Source organism: Anolis carolinensis, chromosome 4 (assembly GCF_035594765.1).
Source record: "Anolis carolinensis isolate JA03-04 chromosome 4, rAnoCar3.1.pri, whole genome shotgun sequence".
In the NCBI taxonomy this organism is placed as follows: Eukaryota; Metazoa; Chordata; class Lepidosauria; order Squamata; family Dactyloidae; genus Anolis; species Anolis carolinensis.
In genome coordinates this window covers 26,875,278-26,894,105 of record NC_085844.1, presented here as the reverse complement: position 1 = coordinate 26,894,105, position 18,828 = coordinate 26,875,278, and the positions used below count along the sequence as shown (strand labels likewise).

General features: G+C 39.1%; 1 protein-coding gene and 1 long non-coding RNA gene across 2 annotated transcripts in view; one reads left to right on the top strand and one right to left on the bottom strand.

Annotated features, from left to right (window-relative positions):
• Positions 1-1,102: 1,102 nt before the first annotated feature.
• Positions 1,103-9,006, bottom strand: LOC103278476 (uncharacterized). Its single transcript, XR_010005902.1, has 2 exons — positions 8,587-9,006; positions 1,103-1,450 (listed from the first exon to the last, which is right to left on the bottom strand). It is a non-coding gene; the product is annotated as an uncharacterized LOC103278476 (long non-coding RNA).
• Positions 8,987-18,828, top strand: part of atp6v1c1 (ATPase H+ transporting V1 subunit C1) — a 26,283-nt gene continuing 16,441 nt past the window's right edge. The window contains exons 1-5 of the mRNA XM_003219451.4: positions 8,987-9,144; positions 13,111-13,293; positions 13,754-13,821; positions 15,002-15,087; positions 15,522-15,616. Of these exons, the coding sequence (XP_003219499.2) occupies positions 13,162-13,293; positions 13,754-13,821; positions 15,002-15,087; positions 15,522-15,616 (381 nt within the window). The 5' untranslated portion in view covers positions 8,987-9,144; positions 13,111-13,161. The remainder of the gene's footprint in view (positions 9,145-13,110; positions 13,294-13,753; positions 13,822-15,001; positions 15,088-15,521; positions 15,617-18,828) is intronic.

The window sequence follows — 18,828 nt, the reverse complement described above, 5'->3', positions numbered from 1 at the left end:
CACCATCCATGCCTTGAACACGTTTCAAAAGGTAAAAATCCAAAAAGGAAAATTTGATTTTACCATTTTATATAAGAGACATAATTTTACTATACTATTGTACATAATGGGATTCAAGCATCCATGGAGGGTACTGAAACCTGCCCACTGTATTGTTTACACTGGCATAGAATTTGTTGGATATGTGTGATTACTTGATAGGTATTATAGAAAATGATAGCTCTATGTCTCAAGTTAATTCAGCTTGGACTTTTTCATGTGTTTGCTATCCAAATGTGTGCCCTCCTCTTTTGGAGAGATGAGGGTCTATGGTATTGATAATTCTCCAATGATAAGAAAGCACAGGTTAAATAATGTCTCCACTGGCAATTGCTAAATACATATATCTTAGTTGATATTGACACCAATCGAACTAATATATATAATAAATAAAAACAAATACATAGTTTATGCACTATTGTATGCTAGTAGTTCTTCTTGAGTGATAGGATTTTTTCCAAGCTAACATACATTATTATTTTGTAATCCACTAATTCAAGCACTTATTAGTATTGTTTTATACCATAAGTAGATAGATAGCTCTGATCATGTCCAATATTGAGAATTTATTCAAAATTGGACTCCCAAAATTATGAATTATGAGACATGGCTCCATTTGGTCATACAGCGAGCCTGCTTCAACTTTTTCATGTGTCCTGCAGTAACCCTTTAATTAATTATCTTGAAATTTAGCCCCATCACATCTCAAACTTTAGGATGTAATCCCACAATTATCATAATCCCCTCACAATATGTTGGGAAGGCTCCAGAGCCACACAATGGGTTTGTACAAGAGCCTCAGAGTCTTTTCTATTTCGCCCTCATATGATCTGAGTTATTCCTGGGAATGCTTCCTTATCTCTGATACTAAAATGGACTTCTCCACAGGATTCCCATTGAATTGACCAGTACCCGAAACGCTATTTTGTCTCTCCCGGATGGCATCCATTGTATTAGATGGAGCTGAAAAATCAAGATCCATTTCAGCCCATTATTGATTGCCCCACTGCTTTCCTTTCTGATTGTGCTCCTCTCATGGGTGGATCAATAAATGGACACACTCTTCAAAATAGTCCAATGACAGTTTATTAAAGTTTTTCACCATGGTGTGAACCAACCATCAATAATGTTTGATGGAGCTCTGAACCAGCCAGGGAACAGATCCTTGCTCAATACTTTTAAAACAAATCAGGAGCCAGCACAGTATTTTAAAAAGCTGTCAAAATCAATAAATATGCCTATGTTTCCACAGCTGTGATATGTCAGTTCTTTTGGAGTGCTGTCTCCGCTGACATCCTCTTTGACCATGGAGAATAAAGCCTCTGATTTTGCCTTCAACCCGTCTGTGTCTCATCTGGCCTTTTGGAAGGTTTGTTACGCCGGGCTCCAAACCCTGCAGTTCTTGTGAAAGCTGAAATTCACACAACAGAAAGATGATGCTGGGAAACTAACAATCAAAACCTACATTTTGGCTACCCTCTACCTAAAGCAAGGCTTCGACAGCAAGCCTTTCATAATCTCTGTCTGTTTGGTTGGTTTTGTAAGTTTTTGACAATTTTTAAATTCCTGGAGCTTTGTTCTAAAAAAAAAAAAGGACAATGGTTAAAGTAGAAATGAAAAGAAAGAAGAGGCACAGTTATGTTCAAAGTTATTTTGAAATGGTAGATAATCTCAAATTAAAGTTTGGTTCAAGAATAAAGTCTAATTAAAACATCCATATCATTTTCCTTGGAACTGATACATTCTCTGCAAGAAGCATGTTTTACTTGCTCAATTCCTAATGGACACCACCCTTAGTACTAATATGTAGATTCAACAGAGTTCTCTATGAACTAAATCATTACATTTGAAATAATCCAATATTCCTTACTTAAGTTTTTGCACAAATTCAGAAGTTCTTTAACACGCCTTCATTTCAGGCTTCTTGGCAAAGCAGGGGAGTATTATCTGTGTATTTTTAGATGCAGTCATGTGTGTTAACTATTTTGATTATATGCATGCAAAGCTGCATAATGAACAATTCTGGAATATTCTTGTGGCATAAACAATTGCTTCTTTCAAAAACATAGTAAAACATTTTATTATAAAGTCAAAGTCTGATGTGTAGCCTTCTCACGTCAAACCTTGTGATAACATTGGAATTCTGAAAAGCAAATTAAGACATTTTCTAACTGGAGTTCTAGGGTCGTACCTAACCTACAGCATATTATTAACTGTTTGTAAGGGAGTATGAATATTTTTTTATAAAAAATAGTTGTATTATACTTTGTTGTATGTGCTGCTAGCTTGTAACATCAAGACCCCTTTTTTTACTTAGAAACACTATGCAAAATATATAGTCTTTAGATGTATTGGGTATAAGAATATAATCTTCAGTCATGCCAACAAATAACAAACTCCTGCCTATTATAATGGTATAGATAGCTGCAAACCTACATATATATTATGGTGCACCTACACTGTCGATTTTTGTGTGTGTTAGGAGCAACTTGAGAAACTACAAATTGCTTCTGGTGTGAGAGAATTGGCCATCTGCTAGGACGTTGCCCAGCAGATGCCTGGATGCTTGATGTTTTACTATCCTTGTGGGAAGCTTCCCTCATGCCCCCACATGGGGAGCTGGAGATGACAGAGGGAGCTCACCCTATAGAATGAATGTGGTTTAATACCACCTTATCCATCATGGTTCAATGCTATGGAATCCTGGGAATTGTGTTGTCAAAAGATTTCATGGCTGGAATCACAGGGTTGTTGTGCGTTTTCCGGGCTGTATGGCCATGTTCCAGAAGTATTCTCTCCTGACTTTTCTCCCACATCTATGGCAGGTATCCTCAGAGTTTGTGAAGTATATATACCATACAGCCCGGAAAACGCATAACAACCCCATCCTGGGAATTGTAGTATGGTGCGGCACCAGCACTATTTGGCAGAAAAGGCTAAAGACCCACATCCTTGGCAAGAGAGCTGCTTTCCTCACTACAACAAAAAGGCTATAGTAATTTGTTCTGTACAATTCTGTAAACCTAAAAGTAATAGTGAGTTTAGCTTGAGCAAACATGCACATAGCAGTTTTATGAAATTGTGTTAAAGTAGTATTTTACTTTCTGAGTTATTGATGTGAACAGTTAGGATAAGTATTGTGCAATGTGTTAGTTGTGAAACAAAGTAACTTCAAAAGAAAACAGATCAAAAGTAAAATGTGTCCCTTTAAGCTTCACAGTTGCTCCACTCATACTACAAATAGCAACCAAAAATATTCCACAGCAACATATGCTCATTTCTTTTGAAGAAGCAGATAAGCTGTTATTTTGAGTTTCCATGTTTTCTAGCCCATCAGCCAAACAAACTGCAACAAGATTGCATCTTAAGATTAGCTTAGATTCAAAATTTGGGTTGGTACCTTTCATTAAAACACTACAGGAGTTTTATTATAGCAAATTATAATGTTTTGTTAGTGGAGGGGGGCTTTATCATAACAATAAGTTATATAGCTGATGTACATAGATGACAGAGAGATGACATTAGAATTAGTGGGCGATTCATGTCCACACAAGGCTGTTGTGTAGGAAGGTGATTTAAAAAATCAAGGCCAAAGGTGCCTCTTGCAATTTTATTTTATTTTATTTTGAAGACTGTCTTTGAAGACCGCTCTAGGTAATGTGGCCTTGAATAATTGTGCTGTATTTTGGAAAATGGAAATCTCCATAACCTTTTGGAGATTTTATGATCTTTGGAAAGGCATGACTTTGTTAGAGGTCATAACGTTTTGAAAATGATGGCATCATCTCTTGGCAAAAAGCATGACCTATTAGAGTCATAACTTTTTGGGAAAATGGCATTCAAAGAAGGCAGCTAGATTTCTCAGCTGTTAAACTGATGCACCTAGATATGTCTTTGAATTCTTAAGGCCAAAGATATGCCAATGTACAAAACACACACACACACACATATATAGCAGACTTTCAGAAGTGCTCTTTTAGTTGCCCAAAAACATCTACTCTCCCTTAAAATATATTTGCCTTTAAATCATGCTCTCAAGAGACAAAAATAAGCAGACGTCTTTAAAAGTAACATAATTGGTTAACACACATGCTTCATGTATTCAGCATACAGGTACTTTGCATATCAATCCAGTTACAAATAGGATTTGAAGTAGTTTTTCTGTGTATGTAACACAGGGCATCTTTCTTAGAATCAATAGTCCATAGTCCAAAGCATCTCTCTGTTCTGAGAGTCTAATAGAGTCTCTGTAGTCTGTTTCAACTAATTTCTAAAAGTATCTACTGAAGTCTGAAGCATACAGTTCCTGCTGGTGTCTCTAAGCATACTGTTCCTGCATTGAAGTCTAAACTGAGCTGTTCTAAAATGGAGTCTGAGTCCTGAACAAGCCCAGTTTTGATCACATGGTCTGTAGCCCATCCCACAACAAAGAGTTAAGATAAAATTGCATGCCAATACACACATATAGAATACAGTAAGCCATCTGGATTATATACACATCATATAACTAGTGGAGGCTTGAGAAGGTTGCTATTTCTAACACTGTATGCTCTATCTGCATTTTATTTATTTGCTGTTTTAATAATTATGTTTTTAATTGGTTTGATTGTATTAATAGTTTAATGATATTTTTGTCTTTTGTATTTGTGAACTCTTACTGTAGCTAAGAGACGCATCATTCTCCAAGTCTGAAAAGACAAATAATCACCAGACATCATTCATAAGACATGAGACCTTACCAAATGTGTATTTGACAGAGGGTAACTGTATGTAAATATTTTAGGGGCTTATTATTGGCCTCTATTAATGTATATACTAGATCCCTACCTCACTCGTTGCATTTCTATTTAGGCAATCACCAAATTATGTTACTGATTATTATGGGAGCTTTTTCAGAGAAAGGCTGGAAATAAATGTCAACAAAAATAAGAATAGATCTCCTTTTTTCAAGGCCCTGTGGGGAGGGGGACAAAATACTAAGAACTATGAGCTATTGCAATAGCATTCCTAGTACAGGCAGTCCCTGAGTAAAGAAACATCTGACTCAAATGACTCCTAGTTAAGAATGGGGGTGAGACAACAGCAAATGAGAGAAATCTACCCCCAGGAAGGGAAATTCACTCCCGGAAGACTTATCATGGAGAAAAGGTGTCTCCACTGAAGCTTTCTGACCAATCCTTGCTTCCACAACAAGCCTATTTTTTTCCAAATTCTATTATCACAGGGACAGAAAGTGAGGCAAAATCTTCAGGACAGGAGCATTGACAGCAAAACAAGCATCACAGGAGTGTTAACCCTTCCCTATGCTATCCAAAGCTATAAATCTATATTTTGTCTGGAGCTGCACTTTAAAAATATACCTGTTCCAGCTTGTATACAAATTAAACTTAAGAATAAATCCACATAATAGTCCCAGAGTTGCGAACAAGATAGGTTCTGTAGGTTTGTTCTTAATTCTTTCAGTTCTCTAACTCCAGAAAAGGAAAAAATTGGGCCACAATGGGAAAGCCTTACCAGTACAGTAGAATCATAGAATAGTAGAGTTGGAAGAGACCTCATGGGCCATCCAGTCCAACCCCCTGCCAAGAAGCAGGAAACCACAGTACTAAATGTTTTCCCCAGATACGGTATAATAATACAGAGACTTGTTGAGAAATTTAATGTACTCTGCCTAAGAAAAGGGCAGTTACCTTCACAGGGATCTGAATGGAAGTTACTTTGTTGCTAATAATGGGTTTTAATCTTATTGTCTTCTTTCAGGACCCTTTGGCTCAATGTCGGGGTCCTGAAAAATTTAACAATAGTAAAACTTTTCTGAATGTCACCCAGTGACTGTTTTAGACATTTACACAAATCTGTGGTGCAGCATTTAGAGGGGACTCTGCAGAAGATATTTCAGTTGTACTTCCTAAGAAGAACAATCAGTCTGTCCAACAAGCCTTGCAAATGCTGATTTGTTATCAGTAAAAGCTTTCTTGTTCTATCAATTTTATATCTCTGGGGTTACATAAAAAATTCTCAGGCCAAAGAGGTAGTAAGTGGAAAAATTTAAGAAGCCCTTTTCTAGACCATCTTAATTGACAACATATGATAATATCTGAGATAGAATGCAAAATCTGTGACGTTAACATGAGCACATGTTATCTTGTAGGATTTTAACACCTTTGCTTGATGAAGCCAATGCATTATATATTTTGTACACTTTATTTTGTCCTTTGAGGACTTGAATTTTTTTTAATAGGAAACTCACTTCTCATAAAATGTAATTAACCTTCCCATTAAATGTTCTACCTCTTCTTCTGTCTGAAGACATTGGCCTTTAAACTGTGTTTGTTAACAAGGAGTTCTTAATAACAAAACCACTAATAGAAAACATATTTTGCTAAATTTAGAAAGTTTGCATGGCATCATTAGCCAACACAGTGTGCTGCTGGCAGAAGGAAGTGTTGACCGTGTTCTGTTTGGTGACCCCGGTTCTCATGAGGGTAGCAATTAAACCCAGCAGGCAGAGCCAGTGTTGATGCCCCCAAATCATAATTGGAAAATGTTTATTTTTGGAGGCCAAAAAATTAGGTTTCCCAAGCTCTGTCTGGAATCATCTGCAAAGGCTTTGGTGACATGCGTGTTAGGCCCCACCCACACTCCTATATATTAAATGACAAGATGCTATGCTGAACTCTAAAGGCAGATTGCTTTTATTCAGTATTTTATCCTATTTAATCTCCACTTAGCCTAACTAGAAGGGTGGCCATTAAGTGAAAAAAGCCCCATCTATATTGCCATATAATTTGGTTTCTGAATCCAGATTATCTACTTTGAACTGGATTATATGGCAGTGTAGACTCATAAATCCAGTTTAAAGCAGATAATCTGAGGCCAGATCCTGGGTTATATGGCAGTGTAGATCCATTATATGGCTGGATCTACACTGCCATATAATCCAAATCATCAAAGAAGAGAATTTACATTATTTGCTTTGAACTGGGTTAAATGAATCTACACTTCCATATGATCCAGTTCAAAGCAGATAATCTGGATTTTATATGGCAGTGTAGAAGGGGCCTAAATGTTTGCTCGGAAGTGAATCCAGTTATGTTCAGTGAAGCATGCTCTCAAGTAAATGTGCAGACAGGGCTGCAAACTGAAACATCTCAGGGCCCTTCCACACAGCCATATAACCCTGAATATCAAGGCAAAAAATCCCACAATATCTGCTTTGAATGGAGCTATCTGAGTCCACATTGCCATATATTCCAGCTCAAAGCAGAAAACGAGGGATTTTATTCAGCCGTGAGGAAGGGGCCTCAGATAAACAAGCTCCCTCTTGCTGTTGCAAAATGGAAAAGTTACAAACTGGAAAACCTTGAAGGGCAAATATTCCATTATGAAAATTTCTGTTACGAAATAAAACAAAGACATTAACAATACTATATTGTACTGTACTACATAGTATAGAGATTGTAATGACTGGATTATTTTTGTTTCATAAATCTTTTACATTTAGTTTACACTTTATTGCTTATGAGATATGAGACGTTTTACAGTCCAATCACAAGCATATTTAATTGGAAGGAAGTCCTAATGAACTTCACGAGGGCTACTTCAATTACAGTAGAGTCTCACTTATCCAAGCTAAACGGGCCGGCAAAACCTTGGATAAGTGAATATCTTGGATAATAAGAAGGGATTAAGGAAAATCCTATTAAGCATCAAATTAGGTTATGATTTTACAAATTAAGCACCAAAACATCATGTTATACAACAAATTTGACAGAAAAAGTAGTTCAATGTGCAGTAATGTTATGTTGTAATTACTGTAATTACGAATTTAGCACCAAAATATCACGATATATTGAAAACATTGACTACAAAAATGCATTGGATAATCCAGAACCTTGGATAAGCGAGTCTTGGATAAGTGAGACTCTACTGTATCTCAATTTGGCAGGAACTACCTTTCTATGCTGCCATATAACCCAGAATATCAAGGCAGATAATCCACATTATCTGCTTCGATGTGGATTATATGAGGCCCCTTCCACACAGCTGAATAAAATCCCACATTATCTGCTTTGAACTTGAATATATGGCAGTGTGGACTCAGATAACCCACTTCAAAACAGATATTGTGGAATTTTCTTCCTTGATATTCTGTCTTATATGGCTGTGTGGAAGAACCCTGCGTTTACACTGCTATATAGTCAAATTCAGAGCAGATAATCTGGATTTTATATGGCAGTGAGGAAGGGGTGTTAGGGTACCTCTACACTGTAGAATTAGAGCAGTTTGACACCAGTTTAACTGCCATGGCTCAATGCTATATAGAATCATGGGAATTGTAGTTTGTTGAAGTGCAAGCACTCTTTGGCAGAGAAAGCCCTTGTCATAATGCATAATGCAATCAGACTGCATAGTACTGATGAGCCAAGACAGTTTTGTTTTTGTTTTTTTCGTGTCAGGAGCAACTTGAGTCGCTTCTGGAGTGAGAGAATTGGCCGTCTGCAAGGACGTTACCCAGGGGACGCCCGGATGTTTTGATGTTTTTACCATCCTTGTGGGAGGCTTCTCTCATGTCCCCGCGTGGAGCTGGAGCTGATAGAGGGAGCTCATCCGCACTTTCCCCGGGTGGGATTCGAACCTGGCAGCCTTCAGGTCAGCAACCCAACCTTCAAGTCACGAGGCTTTAGTCCACTACGCCACGACAGTAAAATGAGAAGAGATTCAGGGAGCTGGAGTCCAAAACACCCGGCATTACAGGCCAGACTTATTTCGACTCCAACTCCCAGAAACCTCGGCCACGCTCGCCAATGGCTAAGGATTCTGGGAAATGCAGTTCAAAAGTCTGAAGGCTGGCGTTTGGGCGCCACTGTTGTCAGTCAAGGAGGCGGGGCTTGGGGCCTCTCTGGCTCCTTCTCCCTCACGTCGCTGACTGACAGCGCCGCTTTAGCCCCGCCCTCCGTTCGCTCGGTGAAGTGCGCTTGCCCGACTCCACCCCGGTCGCCCCCGTGACTCGGGTCACGTGTGTTTTCCTGTTCCGCAGCGCCTGCCGCTTTCTGTCCCCTTCCTCCTCGGCCTCCTTCTCGGCCTCTTCTTCTGCCTTCGCAGGTAGGGGAACCTGCTCTCAAGAAAGGGGAGCCTCTGAAGGAGGGCGGGCGGGCGGGCAAGGCCGGGCCCAGTGGCAGAGAGGCCTCTTCCCCTTCAGTGGGTTCCCTTTGGAGGTCATGCATCCTCCAACGCGGAAGTAGGGTGCTTTTGCCGTTGAGAGGGGCTTGGCCTGGGCAAACAGCCGGTAGGCTGTTAGGAATTGTGGGAGTTGGAGTCCAAAACACCCGGAGGGAGGGCCCAAGTTTGCCCAGGCCTGGCCTAAACAGTAGACTGGAAGCTTTGGGACTGTTTAGGTCAAGTCATTGAATGTTCCTCAGTCTCTTTTGTGTGGTTTTTGAGTGCAGCTTCATATGTTACCGTTAGGATTTCCAATCGAGATTCAAAATAGGAAGAAATGGGTGTGTAAATGCACACACACACAGCCCCCGGGCATTTTGGTTGCTTATTTATTTATTTACTACATTGATATCCAGCACTTCTCACCGAAAGGGGACTCAGAGCGACTTACAAATTATATGTACATGCAATATATTATATTACAGTAGAGTCTCACTTATCCAACATAAATGGGCCGGCAAAATGTTGGATAAGCAAATATGTTGGATAATAAGGAGGGATTAAGGAAAAACCTATTAAACGTCAAATTAGGTTATGATTTTACAAGTTAAGCACCGAAACATCATGTTATGCAACAATTTTGACAGAAAAAGTAGTTCAATATGCAGTAATGCTATGTAGTAATTACTGTATTTACGAATTTAGCACCAAAATATCACAATGTATTGATAACATTGACTACAAAAACATTGACTACTAAAAGGCAGACTGTGTTGGATAATCCAGAATGTTGGATAAGAGAGTCTCTACTGTATTAGCATAGCACAATATTAGCATTATATATTACTGTGTTGAACTATACCACTATAGTGTACTATTATTAATAATATTACATGTAATATATAATATATAATTATGTATTTTATTTTCTGCTTGCTTGGGGACCCGCCGGTGCCCGGGTTATTATTTTGGGATGTTAGGTAAGATCACTGAAGTTTGGCCCAGACCTGTCGTTGGCTGGGTTCAGTGCTGTCTAGATAAGGGTGAACGACAACTCCCAGATTCCCCTGGCAATCACCCCCAAACTCTGCCAGTAATCGCAGTTGGCCATGTTGGGTGTATGTGCCAAGTTTGGTCCAGCTCTGTTGTCGGCTGGGTTCATGGCTCTCTGGATAAGGGTGAACTATAACTCCCAGGTCCGAGGTCAGTCAGCCCCAAACCAGGCCCGTATGCACAGTTGGCCATGTTGGGTCTGTGTGCCAGGTTTGGTCCGGATCTGACATCAGCTGGGTTCAGTGCTTTCTGGATACAGGTGAACTATAACTCCCAGAATGAAGGTCCATTCCCACTAACCCCTGCAGTATGTTCAGTTGGTCATGGGGCTTCTCTGTGCCAAGATTAGTTCCAATCCATTGTTGGTGGGAGTTCTAGTATCAGTGAAGGTACTGCAAGACCCATTTTCCATGGCAAGTTTGGTCCCAATCTGTCGTTGGTTGGGTTAATAGTGCTCTCTGGATGTAGGTGAAGTAAACCATTGTGAATTCTCCCCAAACCTCTTGTTCAGTTGCTGATCAATTCCTCTGTTACTGTGTGCCCTAGGAAAGGGTAGGAAAGGGTTACGGTAGAGGCAGTGGGCAGGGTCATGCAATTTAAGGAACCCTGGGATGTCCATTCTGGAGGCAAAACAACATCTTGGATGAAATTGTCCCGGCATGAAAGCCTTCACTTGGGTGGGGGGCAGAATGGTGTTTATGGAGGACAGTGGCAGGGTTTGGGCTACATGTTCATGGTGCTCACTATAACGTGCATGTCAGTAGAGGGAAGGCTATTGGTGTCTTCTGCTCAGTGGGAACTATAGCTGTTTGTGGAGGTGGGAGATTGTCTGTGTGAACTTCCTCCACATACACATGTACACATTTTTCACTTTTATTACGTGTTATAGATACAGCCTGATTGCCTTCTAGCGATTCAGGTACATTAAATTATACAAAGGGTTGTCAAAACCTTCTAGTGATGTTTCAAGCAAGGCCTTTCTGCCATATGGCCTAACAACAAGATGCCATCTGTTCGTGGTAGCTAAGCAGGGCCAGCTCTAGTTCATACTTGTATGGCAGATCACTAAGGCCCCTTCCACACAGCTGAATAAACTCCCACGTTTTCTGCGTTGAACTGGAATATGTGGCAGTGTGGACCCAAATAACCCAGTTCAAAGTAGACCAAGGCATTGACATCTCTGGCCCATCCCCTGTTTGGATATCAGCCAGCATGCCAACACCTTAAATCAAGAAATAGTTTTCTAAGATCTACAGAGATACTTGCAGGAACACCTCAGCAAGCAAGAGTAGAAAAGGGGCAGGCTAGAACCTGGAACCTCATGCCATGACTGATAACGAATCAGAGACTCCCTCCTGAGCACACAGAAGACTGGACGACTTAGAAGGTGCTGAACAGACTGCGCTCTGACACCACGAGATGCAGAGCCAACTTTAAGAAATGAGGCCACAGAGTGAAGTCCATCACATGCGAGTGTGGAGAAGAGCAAACCACAGACCATCGACTACAATGCAATATGAGCCCTGCCACATGCACAGTGAAAGACCCTCTAAATAGCAATACCAGAGGCACTCCAAGTGTCTAGCTTCTGGTTAAAGGATATTTAGTATAATGCCAGGCTTTAAAACTTTGTTTGTGGTTTTTTAAAAATATATTATCTGTACCCTCGATTTGCTTCTGACATGAAAAATAGCATATATTGTGGGATTTTCTGCCTTGATAGTCTGGGTTATATGGCTGTTTTGAAGGGCCCTAAGAAATAAGAAAACCAGGTTGCTGTGAGTTTTCCGGGCTGTATGGCCATGTTCCAGAAGCATTCTCTCCCGACGTTTTGCCTTCATCTATGGCAGACATCCTTAGGCCTCTGAGGTTTCCTGCCATAAATGTGGCCGAAACATCAGGAGAGAATGCTTCTGGAACATGGCTATACAGCCTGGAAAACTCACAGTAACCCAGTGATTCTGGCCATTACAATAAGAAAAGCCTTTGAAATTAATCAGGTCACCATAAGTCAACAAGCGATTTGAAGAACATTCACACTGCTGCATGTTCTTCCCCCCATTTCCTGTGCCCTGATTTCCTTCTCTGTAGTTTGGTTTCTTTTAAGCATGCTTTTGATTCACGGGATCTGAATTGAGCAAGGTACAGACAACATCAGCTATCCAGAGCCTATATGATAATATTTTACAGACATCCAGACCCTCGATAAACTCATGTGTAGCTCACGTATCCTGCTAATTTGTATGTTAAGGGATGTCTTGACTATTAACTGGACTTGCAGCAATACATTCCAAAGAGGAAATTATGGTTTCCTCTTTCTGAGGGATGCTGAAATAAATCCAGCCCCCTTTACAAACTTACATTTTTAAGGAAGGGGAAATAATTAATAGTTTAATTCTACAGAGTAGTTGTGCCTTCAGTGTCATTTACTCTGTTGATTAGTATGGAAGCAAAGGAGTGACTCTTGTATTAACTAGGAAAAGTATCTAAGAGGGATAACTAGTGGATCTACTGGACTTGCTATTTGCATTTCAGTTACTCTTTCTGTGTGTCATAGAATCATAGAATAGTAGAGTTGGAAGAGACCTCATTGGCCATCCAGTCCAACCCCCTGCCAAGAAGCAGGAAATCGCATTCAAAGCACCCCTGACAGATGGCCATCCAGCCTCTGTTTAAAAGCCTCCAAAGAAGGAGCCTCCACCACATCTGCCATTTGTACAGATCTCATAATGAATTGCTGCTAATAAATTTGACTGTTGTTTTCTTCAGAATCTCTTGTCATAGAAGAACACATTAAGCATATTAGATGTTTTAAGGCATCTGCTCCTTAACAAAATGTTTTCTTTTTCTCTCCAGTGTCTCTCCTCTATCTTCCAAAGTCATTGGCATCACAATCAAGGGACCAAAATGACAGAATTCTGGCTGATTTCTGCTCCTGGGGAGAAGACTTGTCAGCAGACTTGGGAGAAGCTGTGTGCTGCAACTATCAAGAATAACAATCTCTCCACTAATTCCAAATTTAACATTCCAGATCTAAAGGTATATCAAGAGGTTTTTTCTCAATTGAAGAACATGTGACTTTGTTTTTTACACTTTGATTTATACTCTAAATTTAGGGGGCTGGAGTAGTTAGCACAAACATGGCATGTTTATTTTGCTTTAAAAAGAAAGCAAAATCACCAAAAGAAGCAGTTGTAAATACATTCTCTAAGTTGGGGGCATATGGAGTATACTTTTCCATTTGTCACAGAAATAACTATAATTACCCAATAAAGAGCTCCTTTTGAAAGATCTATATCAAGATATTATTAGGAAACTTCTGTAATCAGAAATATAATTGCCACCTTTCTGTACACACTTACACGAAAGTAAACCCATTTGTACTAGATATGGGGTTCATTTGTGAAAAAAATGTAGAGGATGGTACTATGAACCTTATCAATTCCTTTTTGATGTGTTTTGCAAACATTTTATCTAAAGTCATTTTTCTCCTCCATAGGTTGGCACCCTTGACGTTTTAGTTGGCTTGTCAGATGAACTAGCTAAACTGGATGCATTTGTGGAAGGGTAATTGTTATTTCATATTACTATCCAATATCTGAACCAATCTGTATTTGGTATAGTCATGTTATGCAATCTGGTAATATAGTTTGCAGCTTAAAGAACAGCCCTACATTGGGTCAAGTCGAGTTCATCGCTTTTTATACTTTTGAGCTTAGCAGATAAGCAATAAATATACCCTAACATGAAAGCAATGATAAGATTTTATGAAATCATTGAATGTGGGCTAAATGTGAAGTAATGGCCAGCTTTAAGAACAGACATGCACAGCCGCTAGGATGTTAATGCATTTTGGATAGTTTACATGTTTACCTCAGATAATTAAATAGCTATGTTTCTGGACAATATTTTATTAATGAGGCAGAAATAACAAAGTATAGGGATTGGTTCCTACACCACAAAAAAGAGCAGATCGGCATGTTTCAGGGAACCTTTTACTACGCACATACGAAGTAGACTAAGTCAACAACCACATTTTTAACCTTTTAGAGCTCATTTGAAGGTTTCTTCCAAACCACAGGGATTTCTGCCCTGACTTCATTTTTTTAAACCTGTAGTATCATAATAGCAATCTAAACAAGCACATTATCTGAAACTTCACGGGGGCCCTTTCTACACTGCCATATAAAATCCATATTATCTGCTTTGAACTACATTATATGGCAGTGTAAAAGGGGCCTGAAAGAACTAACACTGAGCCACCGAACAGCTGGACTCGGACAGTTGAGTTATGTTTGGATACAGGGTTTTGGGGCTCCTTTAGCCCCTTCCTCTCCCTTGAGTATCTCTCCTTCCATCTGCATTTAATTTGCTCAGTGGGGCAAATAAGTATATTCTGCTTCCAGTACTTAGCAACCTAGAATTAGTTCCCTGTTATATTCCTTGCTACATATAGGGTTCAGATTCATCACTACAGTGTCATTCCACTGGTAGCTTTTCTCTTCCATCAAATGGGAGGAGTGAGAAGGAGCCACTTATAGCTATGTATTCCCCAAAGTCCTTTATCAAAGGAAGCTTTGTTCCGGAGGCTTTGTTGACTGAGATATGACTGTAATAAGAAAGAAATTGGTTGTTTGTGTGTTACAAACAGAATCTTCGGTATTGCAATCTAATTTGCTTGTATGTTCAGTCTAGAGAGGAAAGATGCGATCTTCCTTCATCAACTTTTATCTTTTCGTGTTTCCAGTGTTGTCAAAAAGGTGGCACAGTACATGGCTGATGTGTTGGAAGACAGTAGAGATAAGGTTCAAGAAAACCTTCTGGCCAATGGAGGTAAAAACTATTTTCCACAATATCTGTTTTGAACTGTGTTTTCTGAGTCCACACTGCCATATAATCCAGTTTAATGTGGATTTTATACAGCTGTGTAGGAAAGGCCTTAGATGCAGGCAGTATGCTGTATTCTCCCTAGTTATGTTAAGATCAAGTTTCCCCTGTACACTAATCTGGAAGTCTGACTGTTAATTTACATAGAAAATGTCTGAGCTTGATTTTTACTGGCTAGGTCCCTTATCTGCAATATAATAAAATGGGAACAGAAAAGCTCTTAAAGTCCACAAGATTACTGCAAAAGTAACAGAAATCCTCTGTTGAAATACCATTTCATGTACAGTATTCATAACATGATTGATGAATTTGTTCAAAAAATAAGTAAATATATTTGCTTGCATTACCAAGTCCAATATCTATTATGGTTTGGTTCACAGTTGATTTAGTCACCTACATAACAAGGTTCCAATGGGATATGGCAAAGTATCCAATCAAGCAGTCTCTGAAGAATATTTCAGAAATAATTGCCAAGGTAAGATAATATTTTTTAAAGGCATGAAAACCTGTATACTGATCCTTACAGTTTTATTTATTTATTGCCCAAGCTACGTATTGTGAAGCAACATTAAGGCTACAGTTCTACACACGTTTATCTAGGAATACATACCACTGAATTTAATGAACATTACTTTTGTGTCAACCTGCATAAGATTGCACTATATGTTTTGTGAAGTAGGTACACATTTCAATCAGTTTTCTCAAGAAAGATATAATACATTTTAAAATTAAATATATCAAAAATTGCTTGTGCCTGTTATATTCTCAGTTTGTAGAGGGAACTATTGGCTTTTCTATCTGATTTAAATATTGGAAACAAATTTGAAGGCACAAAACAATACTCCATTATTGTCTGTTGTGGGAGTTATGCTTTTAAGTTTCTTTATGCATTTTTCACATTACTCTGCCCTTGTCCCTTAAATCTGCATCTCTGAAAATTGCTTGCTATTAAACATTTTGAAGAGTGAAAGAGAGAAATACCATAAACCCACACAATAGGTGAATACTCTGTTCTGGCAATTTATAAATACTACAGTGCAGTGAACCCAATGTTGTTTCCTAACTTCAGCTTTTCGTCTTCTCCTCCTATTCTGCATGGGAAATTCACGTAGTGACATCTATTTGTATTTAAACCTGGTTGACTGTTCCCACAGCTCCTTTTTATCTCAACAAAACACTGGCTCTGAAAGAACTATACAAACTACAGTATATACTACTTCCCTTCTCTACAACAGGGATGGGCAACATGCATGCCACGCAGGACTCTTGGCTTCCCCAAGTACAGCCCCAGAAGCCTCGGTAGCTTCAAAACTCCCCACAAGCAGTGATTTTCTTCTGCTGTCTCTCAAGACTCCACAACAAAAAGAATTTGCCCTAAATCAAACAAAATGATGTTACTTCTGGTGACCCAAAATGCACTGGTGTAATGGCCCCCTTTCGGCTCCACAACAGGGATTGCTTGCTGAAGAATAAATGTTTGACCTCTAAATTGATTTTCTAGCTCTAGGTATCACATCCACCCTAAAATATCACTGAGACATATCGTCCCTAGAAACAGAACCTTCTCACTATTGACCTTTGCTTCATGGAGCTCCTTCCCAGCTAAATGTTGGACTCTGAACTGTGATATTTTAAAAGACTTGGAAAACCTTCTTGCTTTGAATAGTTTTAAATTGGTATATTTTCTTGCACATGTTGATGTTTTACTGTTTTAGTATTGTAGATCAAGAATTGTTTTTAATACTGACTAAACTTTAATTATTTGAAGAGCATGATGTAGTGGTGGGGTTGGATTAGGAGTCTGGAAAGCTAGGGTTCAGATACTCAGTCGTGAATACTCACTGTCTGACCTTGAGCGAATCTTAGAGGAAGACAATGTTAAGCTCTGAAGAAATACTTCTAAGAAACCCTTATGATAGAGATGGTATAAGTCAAGGACAACTCAAAGATTCATAACAGGAACACAATCACATTTTAATTGCATATTGCTTAATTATTTCAACGTGAATGTCACTACTGAAAAATAAGGCTAGCTATAAGTGTTCCTTATTGAGCCCAGGTAAACCATATATATGAGCAAACATATAGCTGCTTTTGTAACCACACAAGACCGTCATTAAACAGAAGAGACACCTCTTTTTACAAGCTGCAACCATTGTCATAATATTTGAACAAGGAGAGCAAATCTTGCCATCACCTCAGTAGTGTCTCTGAGTGTTGAATCCAAATTAGAAGTGATGCCAGAAAAAGAAGGAAGTAATGGCTGAAAGTCCACTACATTTGAAAAAGAAAGAAGCACTATTTTTAAACAGGGCAATAGGCTCCTGTAGCCCATTTACAAGATGAATGGCTGCTCCTGGCAGTTCATTTGTTTTGCCAGAAAAGGGATGGAAAAATAAGATTTGCTGGCCACATTCAGCCCTAAGAATGCCCCATCCCAGCAAAGTTCCAGTTGACTTGCTTTGGTTTCAGCCAGGTTTGGGATGGATTTTTTCATTTTCAAGCTTATTCCAGTGCATGAAAGAGAGAAGAAGAGGGCAAGCATTGAAGTGTCATAACAGTTTTAATTGGGTGATTATGTAAGGCCCTTGAATGAGAGATGTGTGTGAAAAACCCATTTGGAGCAGCCCAGCCAAAGTTGTAGATAAAATTGTTGCTCAATGTTTCTAAAAGTTAGCTCAATTTTAATAAAAGCACATAATTATCAGATCTCATCCCACACTAAATCTCCCCCTTCCCAGGTCTCTGTGTCTGTCTTCATCCACAGGAAAAATTAAACTGGCAGCCATTCAGGTTCTGTTGTATTTGGCAGCTGTGGGGTTTTTTTCCTGGCCATGTGCCTAAGCATTTTAGTTTCCTCACCATCTTACAAGAGAACTGTACCCTTCCTTTTAGACTTCGGCTGAAAAATGTCGGCCCATCAACCGTGCTTGTCAGGTACAGCATTGTGCTGTATATAATTGTGAGTTGCCAATTAGGCTCATCGGGTTCCCAGATCTAGGTGCTGGTCACAGACAATTGATATCTGATTGATTGATTGATTGATTGATTATGACTTTTCTCTGTTGGCTTTATTTCCAAGATCTTAAAATGCCTTGCAACGTTGCATTTTTTAAAACCACCACAAAATACAATACATTCAAGCAATAACTCTGCAAAGCAGAAATAAAACATCCTTAAAAAGTCACAAGACAACATGACTCATTAGAAAATACAATAATGTTTTGTAATAGAGAAGGAAAAGAGGAAAATTGAATACCAGATGGATAAACTCACTCAAGGAAGCCAGAGCAATGAGTTTGCAAGATCTGAGCATGGCTGGTTATTAGGGTGACTTGAAGGTTTTTTGTTCAATGAGTTGCTGTAACTTGAGAGCAGTTGACAACAGCAGACTGGATTGGAAATGAGGAAAATGCCTGAGCATTTGATTGTGTTTTTCCTGCAAGTCAGAGGGTTGGATTGGATGGCTCATGTGGTCTCTTCCAACTCTATTCTATGATTCTAAGAAGTCTTCACCAGGTGGCAGAAATACAGTATAGTCTCACTTATCCAACATAAACGGGCCGGCAGAATGTTGGATAAGCGAATATGTTGGATAATAAGGAGGGATTAAGGAGAAGCCTATTAAACATCAAATTAGGTTATGATTTTACAAATTAAGCACCAAAACATCATGTTATACAACAA